At 38.1% G+C, this 23,367-nt stretch overlaps 2 protein-coding genes across 2 annotated transcripts; one reads left to right on the top strand and one right to left on the bottom strand.

Moving 5' to 3' along the window:
- Positions 1–1,216: 1,216 nt before the first annotated feature.
- On the top strand, positions 1,217–10,936 carry snapc1b (small nuclear RNA activating complex, polypeptide 1b). Its single transcript, XM_088355029.1, has 10 exons — positions 1,217–1,462; positions 2,196–2,352; positions 3,249–3,389; positions 4,979–5,083; positions 5,159–5,317; positions 6,624–6,686; positions 8,115–8,177; positions 10,100–10,247; positions 10,510–10,584; positions 10,646–10,936. Exons 1-10 carry the CDS (start codon positions 1,329–1,331, stop codon positions 10,672–10,674), a joined length of 1,074 nt encoding a protein of 357 aa, XP_088211155.1. The 5' UTR covers positions 1,217–1,328; the 3' UTR covers positions 10,675–10,936.
- A 4,135-nt stretch (positions 10,937–15,071) lies between these two features.
- On the bottom strand, positions 15,072–16,979 carry LOC148352086 (uncharacterized). Its single transcript, XM_088354571.1, has one exon. The coding sequence runs from the start codon at positions 15,919–15,921 to the stop codon at positions 15,187–15,189; it is 735 nt and encodes a 244-aa protein (XP_088210697.1). The 5' UTR covers positions 15,922–16,979; the 3' UTR covers positions 15,072–15,186.
- Between the last annotated feature and the right edge of the window lie 6,388 nt (positions 16,980–23,367).

Genomic DNA, 23,367 nt, shown 5'->3' with positions numbered 1-23,367 from the left:
TTACCCCCCTTGCAAAAGGCTTGCTCGCCTTTGGAGTTGTCTGACTTTTTGCTAATAAATCAACACAATATTTTTTTTTTTGTACAGCTCGGCCTTTTCAAGTTTAACAGCTGTTGGGGCGATCGCTTTGGTGGATTACTGCCCCCTAGCCAATCACAGTTTGTGAAATGGGAGACGTTAACTCAAGGCCCAATAGCAAGCTCTCAGACGCCAACCCGGAATCTAATAGGCTAAACCAACTAATTTCTCGAAGACTTAACATGCAGGACACGGCCTTCAGGATTTTTTGTGAAGGCCTCCAGGTAGATTCCAAAGCCTCGCAACAACTCATGGCTGAAAAGAGATTGATTAAAGTTTAAATATGAGAACACAGGTAAGGAAACAGCTCAACCTAAGCAGGGGTTGGGGTTTGGGGTTTTTAAGGGTTATTGTTCTATCTTCGTTATTCATTATCCATTATCCGTTATCGGTCAGTTCATAATACGCTACAAAACCTAGGAGCCGGGACACTTACTCTCAGCCAAAAGGCCAAGCTAAGGTCCTAGCCCTAAAGCCTTGCTGCGATCCTTCGCGCGCACCGCTTCACTGTGAGTATACAAATTCTGACTAAACTACCTAAGCAGGGGTGAAGCAATGAAAGGATGATGACTGATAATTAGGAATTTTTATCAAGTATTGATGGAAAAAATATGATTAACATCACATGGTTTTGATATTTTTAGGCCAGCAGAGAAGGCCTCGCAGGCCCTTACGGCTCACCACTGGAATTAAGGTACCTTTTTGTTTTTAGTAATTATTATGCCTCTTGTTTCCAACTTCTTAGTTATTTGGTTATGTTTATTCAATGTAATGACCTTTTTTTTTATAAAATTGATTGACGTGTACTGTACTATTATTTTTTTCCCAACTATCTTGGCGTTTGCGTCATAAAATATAATATAACAATTATATAGCATAAAAAACAAAACAAAAAATCCGTAATTTAACACACATTTAAATATTTGTTCCTGTTTTACGTATAAATTAATCCACATAAATGAGTCAGACACAGGTTTTTGGCAAGTGAATAAAAGTACGTTTTGTTTTCAATAAGTTAGAATTTTCTATTTTGTTTAAAACGTTTTACATAGCTTTTATAAAATGTAACGCTATTTTTATTAATATTGTTTTATCTGTACCATTTTTTGTAGTCGTTGAACGTCTTTGTCGCTTGAAGATGACGTCACAATAATAGGACAGATTACTTCACCCAACGTTGTTGTCAGCATCCACAAAGTGGTCTAATAATGTGGTGGTTTTTAGTGGTATTTATTATTTAAAGTTCGAAAATGAGGTTAACGTTAAACCGGCATGTTCGATCGGACTGCGAGGAGCTGCTTGCTCGCTTTCAGCAATCTGAGTCCGTTCGCTTTGAGGTTTTCTCCAAAATATGGAAGGAAATGAAGTTTGCACACATATTTTTGTAAGTAATCGTATTTACTTATCATCGTTTTTAATTGTCTTACATTTCTGAAAAACTAGCTGGAAATTACATCATTACACTAGTTATTTAAAAATGGCTCGTGATGTAAACATTTACCAATAATGTACATCTGTTCGACTGGTAATTAAGGAAACCAAATTAAATAGGCGTGTTTTGAAAATAACGCCAACAGTTAAAACATCATCAAAACTTTTGTAAAGTAGAGTTAAAGATGCTAGCAACCTCAATGTACATTTATGAAGATTAAGCTATTCCACGGCTGAAAAACGTCAGATTTATTTCTAAAGAGGGTACTGAGAGGTCACGTGACTTGTAAGAAACCGCCATATTGGATTACAAGCACAATGGCAGAAGATGCAACACAAATGTATCCACATACTTTACCAGCTTAGACGGGGTTTCAAAGACTAGATATGAGAAAATGCGGAGGATCTATAACAACATAGATCTTTATATAATAAAGAATGACAGGTTGTCATTCAATACCGGCGTATTACCCGTATTTTATACCCACACATCATAAACTAGTTACCCGTCCAAGAGCTAAATGACTAAACTTCTCTCACCCCTGACAAGTTGTTATAATACTCCGTTGCTCTTATAGGATCGAAGCTTGTCGAGGGTGTAAACTTAGTCAGCATATCAATGTTGAACCCATACAAAGGGAATGAAACATTTGAAAATTAACTTTGTCTTTGCTGTCCTTTTTTAGAGGTGCTGTCGGTTCTGAGAAGCGAACTTTTAGCCGTGAGGTCTTGGAAGTGGCTTCCGTCTATCTGCTGCCCCCTTTCAGCTTCCAGATACGAGTTGGAGGACTTTATCTGATTTACAGCCTCTACCACTGCCAGACCGCCTTACCGCCAGTCCCGGTAAAAAGCATATTTTATGTATTTTTTTATCCATGTTTATTTAAGTTGATGCTGGAGAGAAACTTGAAATATTTCAGTTTTTTCTGCAATATGAAATGTACGCTCCCAAAAATAGTCATCATATTAAGTGCACTGGAATATAAGGCGCACAAAATGAAAAACTACGGTATGAGCTAGGGTTGCATACAAAATAAATACATTTAAAATATATGACTTAATTTCATAGAACGAACTAACATTGTGACGTCTGGTTTTACCACTAGAATTAATTGTAGCAACAAACAACATGTTATCCACAAGAGGGCACTCGAAGACAACTATATGTTTATCAATGGCAGAACAGTTACCGGAAGCATTATAATTTAACAGCAGTTCAAACAAGAGTACGTAATTTTGTATGAAATGTTACCATTAACAAAATTCTTCATGCAACAACAAAGGAAGATTTAGTTTAGTTAGTTCTTCACTTCTCTTTTGTTTCCTTTTAGCAACACACAATTAACATGTTAACCACAAGGAGACACTCGAAAACCTCTGTTTCTCAAAGTCAGAACAGTTACCGTATGCTGTCTCATTTAACTGTAACTATGCATTTCAAATTTTAGCCATTATATTTTCCGGTATACAAGGTTGCTGGATTATAAGGCCCACTTTTAAATTTCTGATCAATTTGGGGTTTTTAGGTGCGACTTATAGTCCAGAAGATATGGTTATTTGGTTAACTATAAATATAGCATGAATTAAAATGTTTTTAAAGAGTGATCGGTGAAATGTATCGGTTTCCAGAAGCAGGAAGTTATCGTTCGTACGTTGGAAAAGAACAGTAATTGTGCCTTCCTAGTATTTTGGGGAGAAATATGTGGTCGGTTATTTTATTTTTTGTTTCTGTCGTGCAGATCCGCATTGCGCTGAAGGACTGGGAGGAGGTGCAGAGTTTCGAGAAGGACGCATTAGGTGCGCAGCATATGGATGTCGTCTTCATCTTGAATCAGTTGATTTTCCAGAAAGCTCTCCACTTCACCGCCATGCCCACCTTGGTGAGCTGATCCATGCCAGTCACTCCTCACTTGTATTTTATATTACTGCTAATATTACTCGTTTGGTGAGCTAAGAAAGAGGAATACAGAGACTCTTCGCGACTTTGCGCTTCAGTTAAAATAAAAAAAACGGATGCTTCCTGCAACACAGAGGAACGTTTCGGACCAAGATTCAAGACGATTGGCCGGCACCCCTTGACTTGAGATCTCAATGCTGCTTGGCCAATTCATATCATAGCATCTTTCATACTGAACTGTGACCGGACACCTGCTCTGCGTTTCCACTGCATCTCGCTGAGAAAAATTGGTCTGCCATCATACCGTCCAAGCAATGCTACGACCAAACCCTTTGTTCTCCACCTCTCTCGCTCTTTCTCAGTCGTCAGCGCTTTGAAAAAGGTGCGCCAGAAACAAAACAAAAACCTTAAGTAATTTGAAAGATGGACTGAGTTTCAATTGGTTCTCTCTCTCTTTCTTTTTGTAAGTCGGCTCGTCCCTTTAATGAAGCTGCCCCAGTAATTTCAAATACTGTATACCTTTCAGTCAAGTCAAATCCTGTTTTTTTGTGACGCCCTTAATCACAAAGAGTCTCAAAGGGCTGTACAGACCACAGATTATTGCAAACCACAGACTATGATAACACCATCCCCTGATCTAAAACCTACATGAGGGCAAGGAAAAACTCAAAAACCTGTTTTAATTGTGCATTTCACATGCTAAAATGATAATATATTCTATTCTATTATAAACAAGAAGAGGATTTCCTTTTCTTTTTCTACTACACTGAAAAAAATGGCAGATCATTTTTGTTCATTTTAAATACTATTTCTCTTATTTCACTATGTAGTATAGCATGACATTGCATGATCTTTTATTTCAAATTAAAAAAAAAAGTTTAAATTCAAAAATAAATAATTTGATAGTGGGAAATTTCAAACAAGTAAAATTATCTGCCTTTTACCATATTGGATATGTTTCCGTTACTACTTTACTTGTTCCACGGACAGACTGAGATCATTTTTCCTCATGCCATGAGGCTCTTTAACTCCACACAGGGGAGTAAAAGCCCGCATTCATCCCCACCCCCACATTTGCATATCAACCTATATTTATTACAGTGTGTATTTTCTGTAGCACTATTAAAATACTCTATAGCAAAACGTTATATTGGGTATTTTTGTATTCTATATCTTTATTTTATTATTATTTTTTTTTTCAACACAAGGATACTGCTGGAAGTGTAAATTTACCTACAGGGATGAATAAAGTATCTATCTATCTATCTATCTATCAATAAATTAAAAAGTAATAAAACACCTACGTTTTAATTTATTTAAAACATTATGTTTCATCTGTCTATATATGCATGCAAGATTATCAAATTCATTTGTGATTTGAAGAAATTTTTATGGCTCTGCAAAATAAACGATTCACACCGGATTTTTTTCTTTAAATGGTACTGGAGACATTGTAAAATTGGCCTTGAAAGTCCTTCAAAAGTGCTTGAACGTGTCCCTGTTTTTTTGTTTTCTACCTTAAAAGCTGCTTATTTTCTTTTACAACCACGTTTTGTGATTTTCCCCTCGCAGCTGACGTTCCAGAGGAGCAGAAAGGAGTCCCGTTCTCAGCTGTGCAACAAATTCGTGGCGAAAGCGTCCGGACCCCAGGAGCTCATCAACCGAGACATGATTGAAGTGAGCGAAACTTTGCCGGGAGCCCTCTGGAGACTATCTAATATGGCTCTCCTGATCGCTGTTTTGTGGCGCCAGGAGCTGTCCAACATCCACCATCTGTACGGCCAGCTCAAGTCTTCCGTATACACGGACACTCAGCAAGACAGTTTGGGGATCAACCTGACCGGCAAGAACCTGGTGGCGCAGTTGCGAGGCCAAGTCTTGAGTTTCCACAACTGGCAGAAGAGGAAGCAGGTTGGCCCGATGCAAATTCATGAAAGGCTCCCTGGGTCTTTTCTTCTTTTTCTTTGGCATCTTAATTAGGGATCGAACGATATGGGTTTTTCAGTGCCGGTACCGATTATTAGAATAGAATGGAATAGAATATATCTTTATTGTCATTGTAACAAAATGGGTTGAACATATTGTGACAACAAAATTGGACGTGGCACTCCAGGTTCACATTTTACAGTGTGGATAAAAGAAAACAAAGAAGATAAAGGAACAAAGAAGATAAAGGTTATAATTTACACAGTATTTACACAAGAAAGTGTGGGCATGTAGGTTGTTACATACAGTTTTGGGATCGTCTTAGTGCAATACGCGGTAGTGCAAAAATAGGCAACATTGTGCAAAGTGAGCATAGGCATGAATACAATTTTACATCTGTATGAGGTAGTGTGTTTGCAAGAGTTTCAGTTTTTTAATTATAATTAGCATGAAGACGTGGCCGATAACCGATACTTGGAGTCAATATTCATTTGCCGTGATAGCTTTAAAAATGGCGTAAGACATTTGTAAATAATACAAAAAGAAACAAAGAATGTCAAACTGTAATAGCTCTTTGAAACCTTTTACAGTGAATACATTTGAATTTCAACACAATTAACATCACTCATCTTTCCCTTTAACCAAAAACGAGCAGCCCGTATTGAGGTCCATAAAACCTTAAATAGCTTCCTGAAACTATTTACAGTAAATTACAATTTCAACACAACTAACATGACTTAAATTCACTTAAAACAAAAAATTTCAAAGGTACTTATGAATTGAAAAGTGTGGGCAGATTGAGAAACTAATGATATGGTAACAGCTAATCACATTCCACTTCGGCATGCTTTCGATTGATGAACTAATGTTATGATAAGAGCTAATATATTAGTCTCCACCTAAACGGTCTGCCCTTAAACAAATTAACTACACTTGTTCTGCTATCTCTTAAACAAACATGCTCTTCTACAACTGACTTTTTCTAAATATTATCAGCGGTCTTGCTTCACAGGCATGTTGGGAGTTAGCAGGGTTGCCGCTGTTTGCTCCGCTATTCTTCCTGCTTCAATCCCTGCCCCCGGTAGCTTATCCAATCAGGCAGCGCGGGTGGGTAGAGTCAAAGACAGAGGGAGGGAAGAGAGGGAGAGAGAGGTTCTGCTGCATCTGAGCCTAAATATTTGGTCCAATAAATAAATAAAAATTCCGATACCGATAGCCATCAAATTCCCAAATATCTGCCCTGAAAATCGGTCGAACTCTAATCTTAATGTATGATGTCTTGTTTTGTCAGGAAGAAAGCGAAGAAGAAGAAGAAGAAGAACACGTCTCTGAGGGAACGTCTTCACAGGGAGAGGTGCGCAAGATGGTTTATGAACAGAATTTCCGTCTCCTTTTTTTGCCATATATTTCAGGGACAATGTGTACTATTTAGCACCTCCTAGTGGTATAATAATAATTTATCCTCCAAAGATTTTATATGACAAAATAAGCAAAAGTACATGGACTATCAAATAAACGTCTACTTTTTAAAACTACTCTAAGGTAAAAATAATTTGTTATTTATTTTGCATAACTTGAGCCTCACCTAGAGGGAGCTGACATAATTTTCTGACATCTTGTTGCTACAAATACCTAAAAAACAAAAACCTCACACAAGACCGGGCAAATGAGAGGAAAAATAGTGCATTTTGATCACTTTGAGACTAAGTAGTTTGTATTCTTGTGCTTTTTAGCACTCGTTTTCAGTTTCACAATACAAACCAGCGACATCTAGTGGTCAAATAACGTAGTGTCCCTGTAAAACAGTTCATTAGGCTGGATTAACCAAAAGCTAAAAAAGTCATTGTCAACGCTTTTGATAACCGACTTATCCTTTTGATACCTTTTTGAAATATGAACTCTTCAATTCTTCAGAATTTCAGCTTCTCAACAATATCAAATGTCTTTATATTTCATATTTAGTATTCATACATAAAAATGGTAATTGGAGTGTAAAAAGCAGTAATAGAATAAAAACCGTATCATCCGTTGTACTAAAAAATAAAAAATAAAAACAACCCTTCCTCCTCACAACTAACACACAGAAAGTTATGTAAAAAGTGCTGATGAGGCACAGCTAAACCACGTGAGGAGAAGCACTTAAGGAAGGATCTGTCCAGGGACATTAATGACAGCCCAAGGCGTATTTGTTTATTTATCGATTCATTAATTGGTTGATTTTCAAAAGCTGATAACATTAGTCTTAATTATTTATTTATTCTTAACAAACATTTGAGGTAAGGGTCCAACACGAGAAAAATTTGGATTTAGTTTGGAAAATAAGGAACAATTAAAATAACAAAATATTTATCTCACACACACACACACACACACACACACACACACACATTTCATGAGAATAATGTAAAAAAGGGGTGATGAGGCACAGAGAAACCATGTGAGGAGAAAGCCGTAAGGAAGACTCTTTCACTGAAACAGGGATGGCAGCCCAAGGCCTTATTTCATTTTTATTTTCAAAAACGGAAAACTATTTTATTGATCCGTTTATTTATTTTTTAAACCAGCAACTTGGATTGAGTTTGGAAAATAATGAACCCTTTTTCATCATTTAGATAACGTACCTAATTTTTATTGATTGATTATTATATACGATGCTAATTTGGAACAATATTTGGTTTTACCATATCGGGATTTTTAAAACACGGAAACATTTGTTTCCATAACATTTCATATCAATTAATTCTGGTTTGATAAATGTATATCTGTGTTTTGATTGGTTCAGAGTTCAAGGAGAGCTCAACTGTTGGCATCAATCAAGTCCAAAGCGTACAATGAAGCACCTCAGGTCTGTTGTCATTTTCATTATCATGCAAAAAAAATAGCCCTCTTCGAAACGATTGGAATAGAAAAAGTCAGCTTCTATTTCGGTTCAACTCCTCAAGCGGTACAGTATAGTCCGGGATACGACATTATTCCGTCTGAGGTGGGGATTGCATTAGAGATTGCCGAATAGCAAGGGGTAGTAATCTATAGTATTCAGTTATGAACAATGTTCCCTCTAATTTTCCACGGGTCTGAGCGTTCACACAAAGTCTGTGACCAACGCCTGAAACAACAGTGAGCAACAGCAATCCCATGTGTGGCAACTAAGTCATTAGTAGTACGATACACAACTGTATTTAATCACATTTTTAGTGGAAGTACAATGTTGGCAACAAGATTGAATTGGTATAATTGGAAATTATTTGAATGCAACACAAACTTTTTCCCAGTTTAAAAAAAAAATGTTTTTTTTTTAATTCCTTTAAAAAAAATCTAATTGTGTTTATTTTTTCCTAGCTGTTACTTTTTCCTTTTGGTTCTCTATTTCCTTTTTTTCCTTTGTTTTTTCTTTTCTTCTGGCTTTTTTTCTGAAATTTTCCTTCTCTTTTCTCTTTCTTTTTTTCTCAGCTTTTCACTACTTTTTTCTTTTTTGTTCTATTCCCCCTTTCTTTAAGTCATTTTGTGCATAATTTTACATAATATTTGGGCATATAGGGATGAAAGAAACAAAAACAACCTGAAGAGCCGTTTAAGACCCGAAAGAGCCGGTTCCTTTTAGTGAGCCGAGCCGAAGAAGCCGGTTCTCGAAAAAACTCTACTGACTTTACTCAACTTCGTTCTACTTCGTCCTTTACTTCAAAATACCACATTTAGAACACAGCTTCAGGGGAACCCTTGTATTTTTACCCTCATGCACTGTAACTTTGACTTAATTCGCTTCTTAATCAGCAATTTCGAGCCCTGATTTTTGTGAGCCGGCTAGATTTTCTTGTTCGCGGAAAATCTCTGGGCAGTGCGCGATTGCGCACGTGCGCAGCTTAAAGGGAACATTGGTTATGAACCCCCGATACCCTGGACAAAATGGTAAATGGTCTGCATTTATATAGCGCTTTTCAAGTCAATGAAGACTTCCCAAAGCGCTTTACAATGTGCACTTACCCATTCACACACACTCACACACCAATAGCGGCCGTGCAGCCATGCAAGGCGGCAACCTGCTTATTGGGGGCATTAGGGAAAAATCATTAAAATAACCAAATAGTTAATAGTAAGAACTACTTTAATATTTATATGTACATGATAAATAATGTTATAATTTAATATACATGTAAAGGAAAATTGCATTAAGTACCTATTCTGTGACTTCACCTGGTCCAACAGAGAAAAGGGTGGATGCAAAGACCGCACTAGCGGATTATAAATGAAAGTTTTTTTTTTTTTAAATATTTATCTTGCCAGGATTGTCATGGCTTTTCTTGTCTTCGATTTAGTCCTTATTTTTAAATAGAAGCTTATTTTGCTTCTCCTTCTGGCATCACCATAGTGAATACATACAATAAAAAAAAATTCTGTGTTGTATCATTGACTCGAAGCACACGAGATTCTCAAATGAATGAAGAAAAAGGCAATGTGGGAGGTAGTTCAGCATATAGGATATCGGCATCTTCATATTACCTTGACGCAAACCAACAGCAAAATAGCATTGTATATGACATCGACCAATAGCAGACAGGCATCATAGAGACTTAACTTTATCGTTTTTGGGCACTCAAGTAGTTGCTGATGTTGTACAGTGTTGAAAACACCATAAAGTGAATCAGTCGTAAGGCGAGGATGCCGTATCCCGGGGGTCTACTGTATTTCTAACGCAGTGCTGGCATGGATGACGTGATTTGTTTTTCGTTGTGGTGGAACATTTGGTTGTGCTGTTTTTTTCCCCCGAAGGTGTGCAAATCTCGCCGACATCGCCCAGTGGAAATAGACTCGGGTGAGGAATCGGGGCCGTCGTTGGAACCCGCCTTCCAAAAATTACGGAGGAAGTGCAGCAAAAAGTCACTTAAAGCGAGAACCGGCGAGAAAGTTCTCTTTTTAGGTACGTTTTGTAATGTTTGAAATATTTGTGGGTTTTTTGTTTTTGTTTTTTCCCCAATTGTGTGTTTTTTGGTTTTCCTTTATGTCGACTTTGTCTTAAACTCCATCTCAAAAGGCATTTAAAAAGTCTTGAATTTAACTTGCCTTAAGCTGTAGGAACCCTGGGAGTGGTGTCAGTATCCTCACTGCCTTTAATCTTTTCCCCAAAACAGAAAAATCCCTTTTTTTAATCTGAGAAAAGTCTTTTTGTTATTGTTCATCAGGCGACCTGGACAAAGATGTCGCCATGACGACCAAAATCCATCGTCTGACCGATGTCGACAGCGGAAAACAAGAAGGTAATGCCGACACTTGTGTTTTCATCACCTATCATTCTGATTTTTCTTTTTGTCTTCTCAGTCAAAAATGGTGACAGCGCAGTGAAGTGAAGGCACACTGGGCGTGGTTACCTGCCAGCACAAATGTAATTTTAGGATGCAGCTGTTTTAGAAAATGTGCCTCTATTTTTTCCAGCTATTTTACTTTCTTTTTTAATCCACTTAAAGAACTGTGTTCTTCTATTTTACAGTAAAAAAAAGGTTGTACATACATTTTACTTGGCTCATGTTTTTCCTCCTACTGAAGATAAGCATTCGCCCGTATTGTTATTGGTCAATACTATTGTTACAGTCGTCCTCAAATTTGACATTGAAATGTGTATCTGAACACATTAAAGACCCGATGTGTAGTAATTGACCACTAGATGGCACTGTGTTGTCTGGATTGAGTTTGGAAAATGTCTGGCAGTGATACCGCGGCAGGACGCAGGGCAAACATGGCGCAGAACTGAGTGGGGATTCCACGGTGTAGAAGAAACTCAAATTTCTCCACCTATGATTTTTTTTAAATCTAAAAATTAACATTGGTATGAGAGTTCATCTATTTTTGCCTAGTATTCAATTTAATGTTGTAGTTTTATTGGATTAAATGTTTTTTTACCACTAGGATGCACTAAATATTACACGTTATCCCTTTAAAATATGGAAATTAGTTGACTTCTTTCTGTGTTATATAAATCAGTGATTTAACTCGGGGATAATAGAAGTCAAGTCATGTTTATATCTCAAAGGGCTGCAGAATGGAAGGGAGAAAAAGAGCAAGATAGAACTAAAGAAACAGAACGGGTGAACGAGGGAAAAAGACAGGGAAGAGAGAAGGAAAGATTGGACAAAAGGAAGAGAATGAAGGAGTACAAAAGGAAGAGAATTAAAGAAAGGGTGGGAGAGAGATCAAAAGAAGACAGAAATACAGAAAGAAAGGAAAATAGAAGAGAGGAATAGACAAAAAGAGCAAAAGAGAAAGAAACAAAGGAAGAGGGGAAAGAAGGAAAAATAGAGAAGGAAGGAAGCAAAAGAAGGACAAAGGAAGAGAAAAAAGAAGATGGAATAGGATAAAAGAAGAGCAGAAGAGAAAGAACAAGAGCAAGAAAGAAGCAAAGGAAGGAAAGAAAGAAAGCAGGAACAGAGAAAAGGGGTGGAGTGCATTGAAAGTGCAAACGTAAATGCCGCTTTTAGCAAATTTTAGTCCAAGACAACACAGACAAAATAAAACGGTCATCATTGTCTTCGGTTATAACGTGGTGTAGCCTACATTGTTTACAACAAGATTTGAAATGTTTTATTTAATTTGCATTTAATTTTTATTTACTTAATTTTCAGTAGTAATATCGCCACCTAGTGTTCATGTCACTAAACCGTTCGTGATTCGCCTAATGTGTTTGATAATTTGCGAAAGAGTGGGAAGTTCCGCTTTCCTTGCGTCTGAGAAGGCAACGCGGCTAGCCAAACTTCCGGGTTTTTCGGCTGCCATGTCTCGGAATGATGTACATTGGCGGCCATCTTACGATGCCATATTCTGGCGCCAGAGCGGGCTTTGATTCCTGTGTACAGTATATTTTAAGTTGAGCGGAGAAAATGGAAAACTAAAATTAAACACATTACAGTTCTAAAACCATAATTAGTTGCGTTGTAATTTTATATTTGAACCAACATCTCAATCCCATTTTTGACTGTAAACATTGTTCAAGGGCCAGCGTGTACTATTCAGTGAAAAACCTGATTAAAATGACGAATAATTATTTAAATAATAATCAAAAATACATTTACACGTAAACATTCACGGATCCTTTGACCATCAGGGTCGTCGGGACACCATTTCCTGTAGTGTGCCTTGGGCAAGTACAGTTTGGCAACGCTCATCCCTCTCTAGGCCGTTTATATGGGTAGGGGATTGCCTCCCAACATGAAACAGATGATACTGGTTACCATTACCAGAAGCAGCAGCCTCCTGAGATCTGACTCTGATGCAGCATCTTCATCATCCGAGGCGTGTTCAGGAGAGTGAGCGATTGCTATCGCTAGCTATCGCTAGCTTCTGAACGGCCAATGATTATTGAGCGCTCGCGTGCCCGAGTAATCACGGGAGAAAGACCGCTTACTTTGATTTCCAACATGGCGTCGACAGTGCTGAACATGGAGGATCTCACCCTGACGAGTGCTGTTGGCGATGTAATATATCGTCTTACATTGCCTGGTAATGTTTGTGAACAATGCAAGACAGGTATGACCCTTCCACTGCGTTTAGGATAACCTTAACTGTGTCAATATGCGAACTGTCGCTCATATCAGCCAACTCGCTCAAAGCAAGCTGTAGAACGAAATCCATTGTACTGTCGTCGGCCATTTTGGATCAGTAAGGCAATCACAGTGAGCGATTATAAAACGTTCAGCAGTGCGCGGCAAGCGATTAACAAGCGACTACATGTCTGATTACTCTCCTGAACACGCCTCCGGTCACTGTTATTTTTCATTGTAAAGCGTCATTCCGCTCTTCAGAGATTAGCCGTATCTTGGCTTCGAAAGGCAGCGGTGTACATGTGACAATACAGTACTAATACTAGACCTTAATCACAATAAGCATTACATACATTTAAAAAAAAAATACTCAGTTTGACAGATTTACATCCATTTTACATAACATGAGCCTCGACTAAAGGAAGCTGGCATAATTGTCTACCAAAATACTGTACTTTGAAAAGGATTGGCAGCAAAATGAGAAGTTTTGGGTTTTACTGTACTGTACTGCAAAATACAGCGACACCCAGAATTGAAACAATACCCAGGGATCTTATACTCAAATTACTTGCTAGAGTGAGAGGTCGGCAAATCGATTATTCCACAAGAAAAGTTCTGATAAAAACATTCCATTGTTTTCAAATATCTTTTTAAATTCTAAAAGTTAAGAAAAAAACATAACAAATGAATGTCGTATTTTATCTTCTAGTCAGTTATCTTGCACTTCAGGACGGTACTTTATAATTCAATAGTGCATTTTACATGTCTCAATGACAAATTCCATTCCGCTTATCCTCAGTAGGGTCGCGGGGGTGCTGGAGCCATCCCAGTCATCTTCAGGCAGTGGGCAGGGGACACCCTGTACTGGTTGCCAGCCAGTCGCAGGGCACACAGGGAAAGACAACTCACTCACTCATTCACACCTAGCGACAATTTGGACCTGCCAATTAACTTGACATGAATGATTTTGGAATGTGGGAAAAAAATGTTAGGTTCATGTCCCCAACATTTTTAATAAAACGCTCTGCAATATAGGACAAAGAGAATCGGTTCTTTATAATTAGTTACTTTATTAATCATCATATTGAAAGCCGCCGACATTCTGTTGTTAGACATCTTTTCGCTCGCTCTGCCCTGCTTGCTGCGCTCTGGCTCGGCTCGGCTCTGGCTCTGAGGATCTCCTCGAAAAACCTCCCTTCTAATATTCAGTTTTTGCCTTTGCTACGTAGAGTTGATTAGTCTTCTTTCGAAGGTCTGCTTTCCATCCAATGATGACAGGTGACCTTGGTCCTGGGAAACTCCTTTTTCCCAGGCTCTTTGGTGAAGAACAATCTTGAGTTATGGGATGCCAGGTCATAGGTCAGGGTACATCCGTTGGTATGTGAGAACAAAACACAGTCTGTACATCGAAACACAACTCATGGCCCTGGAGTTTAGTTTACGGGCTGAGAACTCTTCAAAAATGGCTGAGAACACATATAACATATTAAATGTCAACTGTAGGATAAATACAACTCCATCATTCCCTCCTCTTTATCCTATCGGTGATTTAATACTTCATTCAACTGTCACTTCGCAATACGATTTTCAACAGAGAAATCATGAACACAACAACAGTTGTTACACTTAGAGGTTGTCGTCATAATGACCAGGATCTGAGTACAAATCAGGAAAATGCAGAGACAGGCAATCATCATCAACATTTGTGTCATTACAATTTTCACCATCGTCATTTTTATGGTAATTGCCAGAGTCATCATCAGCATCGGTGTCCGAGGGCAACAGAGCATACAAAGGTACCATCTTTGCCTGCATTGGGGCAAGAGCTGTTGTAATTAGTCTCATTAGCAATGTTCTTATGCACGGAATACAACAACATCCACACAATGTGAGAATTGCCGCAAAAACGGCTATAGCCATATATTAATATTTTTTTATATTTCCCAAACGTATCTCCAAAACCATCCCACATTGATGTGTCAACTCCTGAGTGGTCTTTCATCTTGTTGTTAAGTGACCTGAGGCCTTCCAGGGCCTTTGTCAGACTTCCGTCTGCTGCCGTGTTGTTCGGTATGAACGTGCAACATTGGTCACCAAAGATAGAACAGACCCCTCCCTTTTCAGCCAGTAGCATATCAACAGCAATCCGGTTCTGGAAAGCCATGAGGGAGGTAGCAGAGAGTTGCTCGTGTATGGCGGAGGAACCTTGTTCTGTTTTGTTTCCTAACTTCTGCACATTGAAATGGATATAGTTTATTCTGTCAACATTTTTATTAATTGTACACCAATAACAAATCAAAGATTCAAAACCCGCTGCTACTTGATCTGCTAATTTGTATTCATCTGGTACGCCTCTTGGAACACCGATACTGTCGATGTATGTAGGATCATTGTCACTCCAGGCATAGGTAGACCTTTACTTTTCCATGCATGTGGTAACAAGCTCTTCACAGATGTCAGCAATTCAGGGATTGTGGTGGCGGTTATAGACACAGGTAAAATAAGAGACATAGATGCACACAATCCTGTGGTATTGTACGGTAGTCTATCATACAACTTGTCTCCTCCACACCACCACCAGATGTCACTCCGGGAGAGTGGTTTAAATGTTATATTGACTGTCAACATTTGGTGACATTGTGTACTATTCAGATTACTTATATTGTCACCAAATCCGGTTCTATTTATACAGGTAAAATTATTTTGAGCTACTCTTTTAGAAAACACAGGCTTATGTTTTTCAACTGTCGTTATGGGGTAGGTTTGATCCCAGAAAGAGCAGTTTCCGTTTGGTACAGCATTATTCATTACGTTTATCAGGCACTCTGAGTTCAGAGTGGATGGTACAACTCTCAAAAGAGGGCGAGCACCCATACACACAACACAATCCGTCATGACAGCATGTGCCGCCTGCTCAGCCATTAGCAACCAGTTGTTATCTATCCTTGAAATTTCTGTGGTAACTTTGAACCACCCATCAATGTCTTTGACTGACATGCTTACTGATGTGATATTTGTCGTTACAGAGTAGTTACTTAATTTTGGCTGATCAGTCGATTTCATACTGTCATTTACACACACTACGACCGGGAAAAAAGGGGTCCATGCCCGAGGACCAGGCCCATAACGTGAAACCCCAGCACGTGCTGTTAAAAAAAAATCTGATCCCGGAGGTCGAATTGTCTGGTTTGTAACGGTTATAGTCAGTTGTAAATTGCTTCCTTGATGCTGCAATTTAACCCGATTTTTTGAAATACTGGGCCTCAGAGCTGTCCCCTGGGGTCCAGTACTCCCCTGCTTCCGTTATAACCAAATACTCCCACCCTTGGAACGCTCCGTGTCCAAACACGTACCACCAGTACTCCTCCCACCCTTGCCCAGTAATATGTGTTGGCTGTCTCCCTAGACTGCCTCACTGGAACCCTTTTAAAGAGGTTATCGGTATGGACATCACAATGGTGGCATTTGGTGGCACAGTCACTGTCACAGAGTTGTTATAGGTCCACGATATTAACCAAGAGTGCATGTTGTGGCGTGTTTACTGGAGAGTCGGCACATTCCACTAACACCCCTGCTTTTATTAAATTTTCAATCACTGGTTGTATCCCAGCCATAGCATCTGGCTTGAGTGGATATTGTTTTATTCTAGGGCGATGCTCTGTTTTTGGTCTGACTACTACAGGGGATGCCCCTTTTACAAGGCCCACGTCAGTAGGCCCCTGAGACCATAATTTCTCGGGAATCTGGTCAACAATTCCTCGTTCCTTTCCGGTTAAAAAGATTTGTCATTCTTGTTCTTCTATTAAGTGTACTTCTGACTGCACTGTCACCGACCAGAAAAGAGCCTTTCTCCTTTGTACACTAATTTTTCCAAGTCTTGCCATTTGATGCTCTTCTTTTTGCACAACGAGATATGCGGTACGCATCTATCCATAAGCCAGTTATGCTGTTTAAACAGTGACTTGAGTGGGTCAGGTAAGAATACTGCTGCTATGGCATACATTATTTTGTACACACAGTTACCATAAACACAAATCATTATTCAAGTAAGCACAATCAGTTTCATACTTATGAACAATTATTTTCCAAAGCAAAAACGCAACAGGATTTGCAATGAGCGTTCAAAAATTGGCATCTGAGTGTCCATTGAAGTTCCATGATTTTCATTTGTTTCCAAGAGGGCACTCGAAAACCACTCTATATTTTGCTCGATAAAAGAACTGCTACCATATGCAATAATATTTTGTTTGTTTGTTTGTACATGATTCAAATTGAATCGTTTCTTCCGGCGCCGTCACGAATGGCAGCCACTCCAGCAGCTCCCGTGTTATTTTCGATTGTTCTCGATTGTTTGTTCTCAGCTCAGGGATGCTGCTGGAAATGTGAATTTCCCTTCGGGGATGAACAAAGTATCTATCTATCTATCTATCTATTTGACTTTATGTCTGAATACTATCTTGGCCTAGTCACGCTGTTTGGTGTTGCTCAGCAGAGCTTTCTTCTTCACATTCAAAGGACATGTGACCTTTCGACCGCAGGCCCAACACTTTACGTCTCGCCGTGTGTGTTACCCCCACACTCCCGTGAGCTCGTTGTTTATGAGCGTAGCTGGGATGTGCTCCATATCACTCCCTTGGCCTCGCTGTTGATAAGCGGCGCAGACAATGGATGACTGATGTCTTTGGCTCTTTCAGCAAATTAGTCCATGGCCTCCTTTTGACAGATTTATATGTCCTTTGGAGACTTAGAAAGAGTCTTTTTGCGGAATTCACTGGCACTTGAGAGTCTCGTTAATTCCACTGTGTTTACGTAGTGGAATTTTTTTAGTAAATTGGCCGGATTACTCTATGTCTTAAATTTTTCTCTAAATTTAAGTACTAGTTGACATTATCTTAGTTTAATCAATTTCTATTCATTTATTTCCCATGCAATTATTCTTAAATTAGCCCGATATGTCTCAAAATCAACTAATCCGTTTTTTCCTATGGCCCTCTTCAAGATCGATCAGTTTCTCATTGTCTTCTAAAAATGCTCTTCCATAGAAACCGTTTCCTTTTAACTTAACCAAACCATAAATCAGTATTTGTTACACATTTGTTTATCATTTGTCAATTGTAACACTCATTCTAAAAAAAATTCAGTGTGTAATCAATTGTCCTCCCAATTGTCCTTTGGGCTAAACTTGTCAAAATTCCAAACCCTCACACTAAACATCAAAAATCTCAAAAGATCAACAAAAATTTCTCAAAAAATGCCAAATCGAACTTAATGTCATAACTTCTCTAATTGTATTTTCTTCTCTCTGTAACCATAATCAATCTTTTATTGATTCAATATAGAACAATACATACTCGTCACTTATGTCTTGTTGAGTGTATTTATTTTATTTTCATAATCTTTATTCCGCGCAACAATCTTTGTCTTTACGCATTAGTCTTTGTTTTAAGCAGCCCTTCAAGATCCCCCGTGACCAAGGCTATACAGATCAACATGATCTGGTCCGACTATTAATACGTTTCTTTTTTCCTTTGTTTAAAGGAAACATTTCATTCATTGACTGAAATAGCTTCAGCTACGTTATTAATGATTTCTAATCTCGAATTTTCCTTTCTGTGTTAGTTTGTCGTCATTTTCAAACTTCTTTCAAAATTTTGATTATTTTATTGAGAGTAATGTATTATTTAATACAAGAACAACTAAGGAAATAATCTTTTTACGTATTACGCCTCTTTTGAATTTGTCCATTTACGAACGAGAAGATTGACACTAAAATTATGGACCGTTTTTAGTCATCTTCATTGCTTTAATCGTCCTTGCTTTATTAGGAGCAAAACTACACGTCTTAAAGTTATTACCCTTTGCTATTCGCATTTTCAACGAAAAATGATTAGTTGTTTACTCAAATATCCTTTCTTTTTAAACTATTCTGTATAATTATCTTGTATTATACACTCAGTGTTTTCATTTTCCCGCTTACCTGTCCAAGACGCATCATTTATGCTGGGTACGCAACTTTTTTTTTTTCCTTTAAATTTTCATTATCATTTAGTTTACTCTTTAACAAAGATTTAACGCATTTTTGAATTTGCTGTACGAGTTTTTATTTTCCTGCACGCTGATCTTTAGCTAATGAGATCTCGTCGCTTCGAGATTACGTCATTGTTGTTGGTAATTCTTGTCGAGCGAAGGTCAGTCTTTTTATTAGACAAACGGCTTTTTTCCTTGTTCAATTCATCAAAGAGAGCTTGCTTTCAAACGGCTCATTTGCTTTGATGATTGATATCACGAATTATGTTGTACTAAGAAAAGTACAGTAAGTAGAAAAATGGAAAAAGACAAGCCTGTTATTCGCAATTACCGTCAACAAATGCAGAAAATAAATTAATAATTCGATGATCAAAACTGAATGAATACGCAGATATCTACTATATTTGTCACCGATTTATAAGTTCGATCTTTGTATCACTAAATTTCAGGGGTTCTGCCAAGATCTATAAATCTTTTAGCAAGCTAGTACACGGAATTCAAAATTCCTATCATATTATCATTATTGATAGTTCAGTTTAAAAAAAATCATATATACCAGGGTGTCTCTTGCCCACTGCCTGATGATTGCTGGGATGGGCTCCAGCACCCCCGAGACCCTACTGAGGATAAGCGGTGCAGCTGCTGAGATGAGATGAGATATATATTATATATGTGTGTGCAGCACGGTGGCGCAGTGGCCAACACGTGTGCGGCATTACTAAGGACCGGGGAACAGGTGTGTGTGTTCCAAGCCAGCCTGCATGCTCTCATTGTTACGGTTTACTTTCCTCTTTCAAAAAACATGCATTTCAAGTGGACTGACTGGTCCAAATTGTCCCTATGTGTGAATGAGCTAGTGAATTGTCTATCTTTGTGTGCCCTGCAATTGGCTTGCAACCAGTTCAGGGTGTCCTCCAATCGCTGCTCGATGATCGCTGTGATGGATTCCAACAAGATGAGATCTACTTATCATAGTTATGGTTCATACCGGCCGAATATGAACACAAAACTTTTCTGGTTCTCACCTGTAACGCCTTTATTGTTGACATATTCCTTTAATATCATAAAAATTGGTTTTTCACTTACCATCGTTCATCCCATTCAAATATCTTCATCATCGTTAGTAATGCTACTTTTTTTCCTCACCGTTCCTCCATTTTCTCCTCAGCGGATTATTGAGTCCAAATGAGACAAGAACCAAAATTCTGAAACTCAAAAACATCGTTAGAGCAACACTTTTGCTGTAAAATCAAACGTTTCCTTCCTTTGCAGTGTTTTCACGATAGTTCACTAATATATATATATATATATATATATATATATATATATATTTTTTTAGTCTATAATATTTCTCATTATGGCAACAAAATAGTGTAGTTTTTGTATCACTACAGTATTTTTGTAGTCGAATATATTATTGTAATACTTTGCAATTCTCTCATTTCTTGTTCTAAAGCAAAACAATATGTTATGTCTCTGTTCATTTGCCTTCAAATAGATTTTCATCCTTTATATAATTTTCTTTTATTTTTATAGCTTATCCATAAAATTACTGTCACATGTTTTGACTATTTTTCACCAAATGCATATTACACAAATCTCAACTGTATGTAACATCTTACATGCAAATATTTCTGTGTAAATATTGTTTCACTATAACTATAACTTTATCTTCTCCTTAATTTAGTGTCCATTTAATTCCTGCGTCCTCATATTCACCTCTTTTTTTTTTTTAATTATTCACAGCTTGCTCGGTGTCACGTGTGAATCCCCCTTCTAGATTTAAAACCATTATTCAACCCAGAAAAATAACTCCCTTTTTAATTAATCACTGCCAAGGCCGTGCTATGACCCATGATCTGACCTACTCAGGATTAATCAGTTTCTCGTTATCTATATCTATGTTTTACTCTGTCAATAAGGGGGTCCACTTGGCCTTTTAGCCATTGAGAATCGGGCGGTAAAACCCTACCCTCTTCACGGCTTCTCCTCGGAAGTGGGTAAATGGCCTGGGGGGTGTTAGCGCATGTGAATGATTTGGCATATTGTGGGGGCGGCGTGGAGCGAGGCGTATTACTGTGTGCCTGCTCTTCCTCCCTTTAATCGACGCGGTTCACTATATGGCCCTGTATATTCGTTATCCTCCTTTTTAGGATACATTACGGTATTTCCACAAAGGTAATGCCATAAATCGCAAATGGTTTGCATCTAAACAACGCATTTCAAGTCAATGAAGATCTTCAAAAGCACTCTATAATGTGCTCCACTCTACCCATTTACTTACTCTAGATTTAAAACAGTTCAATGTTGAAAAAGTAAGTTTTTTGTTTTTTTTTTCCAATCTATTGTATTAAGGTTAGTCTCACTTAATTTTCACCAAATTATCTCTCTTAATATTTAATTAACTTTCCCCTTTATGTTTCTCTCTCCCTTTTTTTTTTTTTCTTTAAACCAATTAAATCTACTATTTTAGCTTCACCTATTTAATGTGAAAATGGCATGTATTTATTTATGAGTTATCTTACTCATTTGAATTTCACTCAATCAATTTTTTCCATTTTCATTGAAAGAGAAAAAAAGTATTTATAAACAATTTTTTCAATATTTTTTGGTATAAAAATGCCCTTATCTCAAATTAGTGTATTTCAATTCACTCAATTAGATTTTTCCTATTCTTCCCAGTCCTTTTTTACCAATTTTTTGAACTGAAAACAGGAATATTTTATCTTTTTCGGTATTATTCTGGCATTATTTTGATTTAACGCATCTAAATAGCTCATTTATTTTTTTTATAAAATACAATTGCCCAGGGGCAACTTTATATTTCATTCGCTCTTTCTCAATCACACAGACGTCTTGTTTTTTATCGTGATCACGCTCTTACATCGCTTGTTCTTATTTTTTTTTTTTCTTTCCACTTATTTTCAGTTGACAGAGGACTCCGCACATCCTTGTGAAATTTAACTAACTTTAAAGCGCTGGGTTAGGGGAGTCCACACCTCCCGCGGAATTTTAACTGTCTGAAAACTATTTACCTGATAGAGTCTAGAATTGTCAGGGTTTTTCTGTTAAGAATCTGCCCACCGTAATTTTCGTTTTCAACGGAGGATTCTTTAATCTTTGTCTCTGTTAAGATTTTATTCTTAATCTTTTCGACGGAGGATTCTTAAACCTTAAGAATCTACCCCCCCCCGCTCGCGAGTCAATTTCTTTTACCGGTTATCTACATGCACACAATGTTACGAATAAATTTTACTCACGATTCTCTAAGTCCTTGGCTTTCCGTCAACCGTCAGATCCCAGCCCGCGAGGGAAGGTCCAGTCCCGGAAAAAGGGTCTTTATGCTGTGGCCACAGTCTTTCCTGGATTTTCCTCTCGCGTCCTGGAATCATCTGGTATCTTGGAATCCGGTTTCGAAGGACCAATTAAATGTTAGGTTCATGTCCCCAACATTTTTAATAAAACGCTCTGCAATATAGGACAAAGAGAATCGGTTCTTTATAATTAGTTACTTTATTAATCATCATATTGAAAGCCGCCGACATTCTGTTGTTAGACATCTTTTCGCTCGCTCTGCCCTGCTTGCTGCGCTCTGGCTCGGCTCGGCTCTGGCTCTGAGGATCTCCTCGAAAAACCTCCCTTCTAATATTCAGTTTTTGCCTTTGCTACGTAGAGTTGATTAGTCTTCTTTCGAAGGTCTGCTTTCCATCCAATGATGACAGGTGACCTTGGTCCTGGGAAACTCCTTTTTCCCAGGCTCTTTGGTGAAGAACAATCTTGAGTTATGGGATGCCAGGTCATAGGTCAGGGTACATCCGTTGGTATGTGAGAACAAAACACAGTCTGTACATCGAAACACAACTCATGGCCCTGGAGTTTAGTTTACGGGCTGAGAACTCTTCAAAAATGGCTGAGAACACATATAACATATTAAATGTCAACTGTAGGATAAATACAACTCCATCAAAAACCTGAGTACTCGGAGGAAACCCACGCAAGCACGGGGAGAACATGCAAACTCCACACAGGAGGTTCGATCTTATGACCTCAGAACTGTGCCACACACGTGCTAACCACTGCGCTGCCGTGCTGCCCAATGACATATTCTATTCCTATGAAAAGCAATCATGAATGAATCCATAATTCACGTAGGCTGCCCTTACATTAAAGTTTCACATTAAGGCGGGGGCCTTAAACTATCATCCCGAGGGCCGCAGTTGGCCCCCGGGTCCCAAGTTTGAAACTCCTGACATAAGCTAATCATTTTCCTTCCATTTGCATTTTCCAGCACAAGTTGTGTTTCATTGTCTATTTGTTTATAAAGGAACTGTTTCATCCAATTGGTTTTGAGACACTCAAAAAAAATACAAGGAAATATATTTATTCATAAATAAAAACTAACTAAAAATAATATATCCCTTTTTTGGCACTGAATGTGACCACTCCCATTGCCAATTGTGGCCCCTAGACTTCAAGTTTGAG

This window comes from Urocampus carinirostris, chromosome 15 (assembly GCF_059441175.1).
Source record: "Urocampus carinirostris isolate Australia breed hairy pipefish chromosome 15, RoL_Ucar_1.0, whole genome shotgun sequence".
Lineage (NCBI taxonomy): Eukaryota > Metazoa > Chordata > Actinopteri > Syngnathiformes > Syngnathidae > Urocampus > Urocampus carinirostris.
The sequence above is the reverse complement of the archived record's forward strand: the minus strand, read 5'-3'. Positions and strand labels throughout refer to the sequence as shown.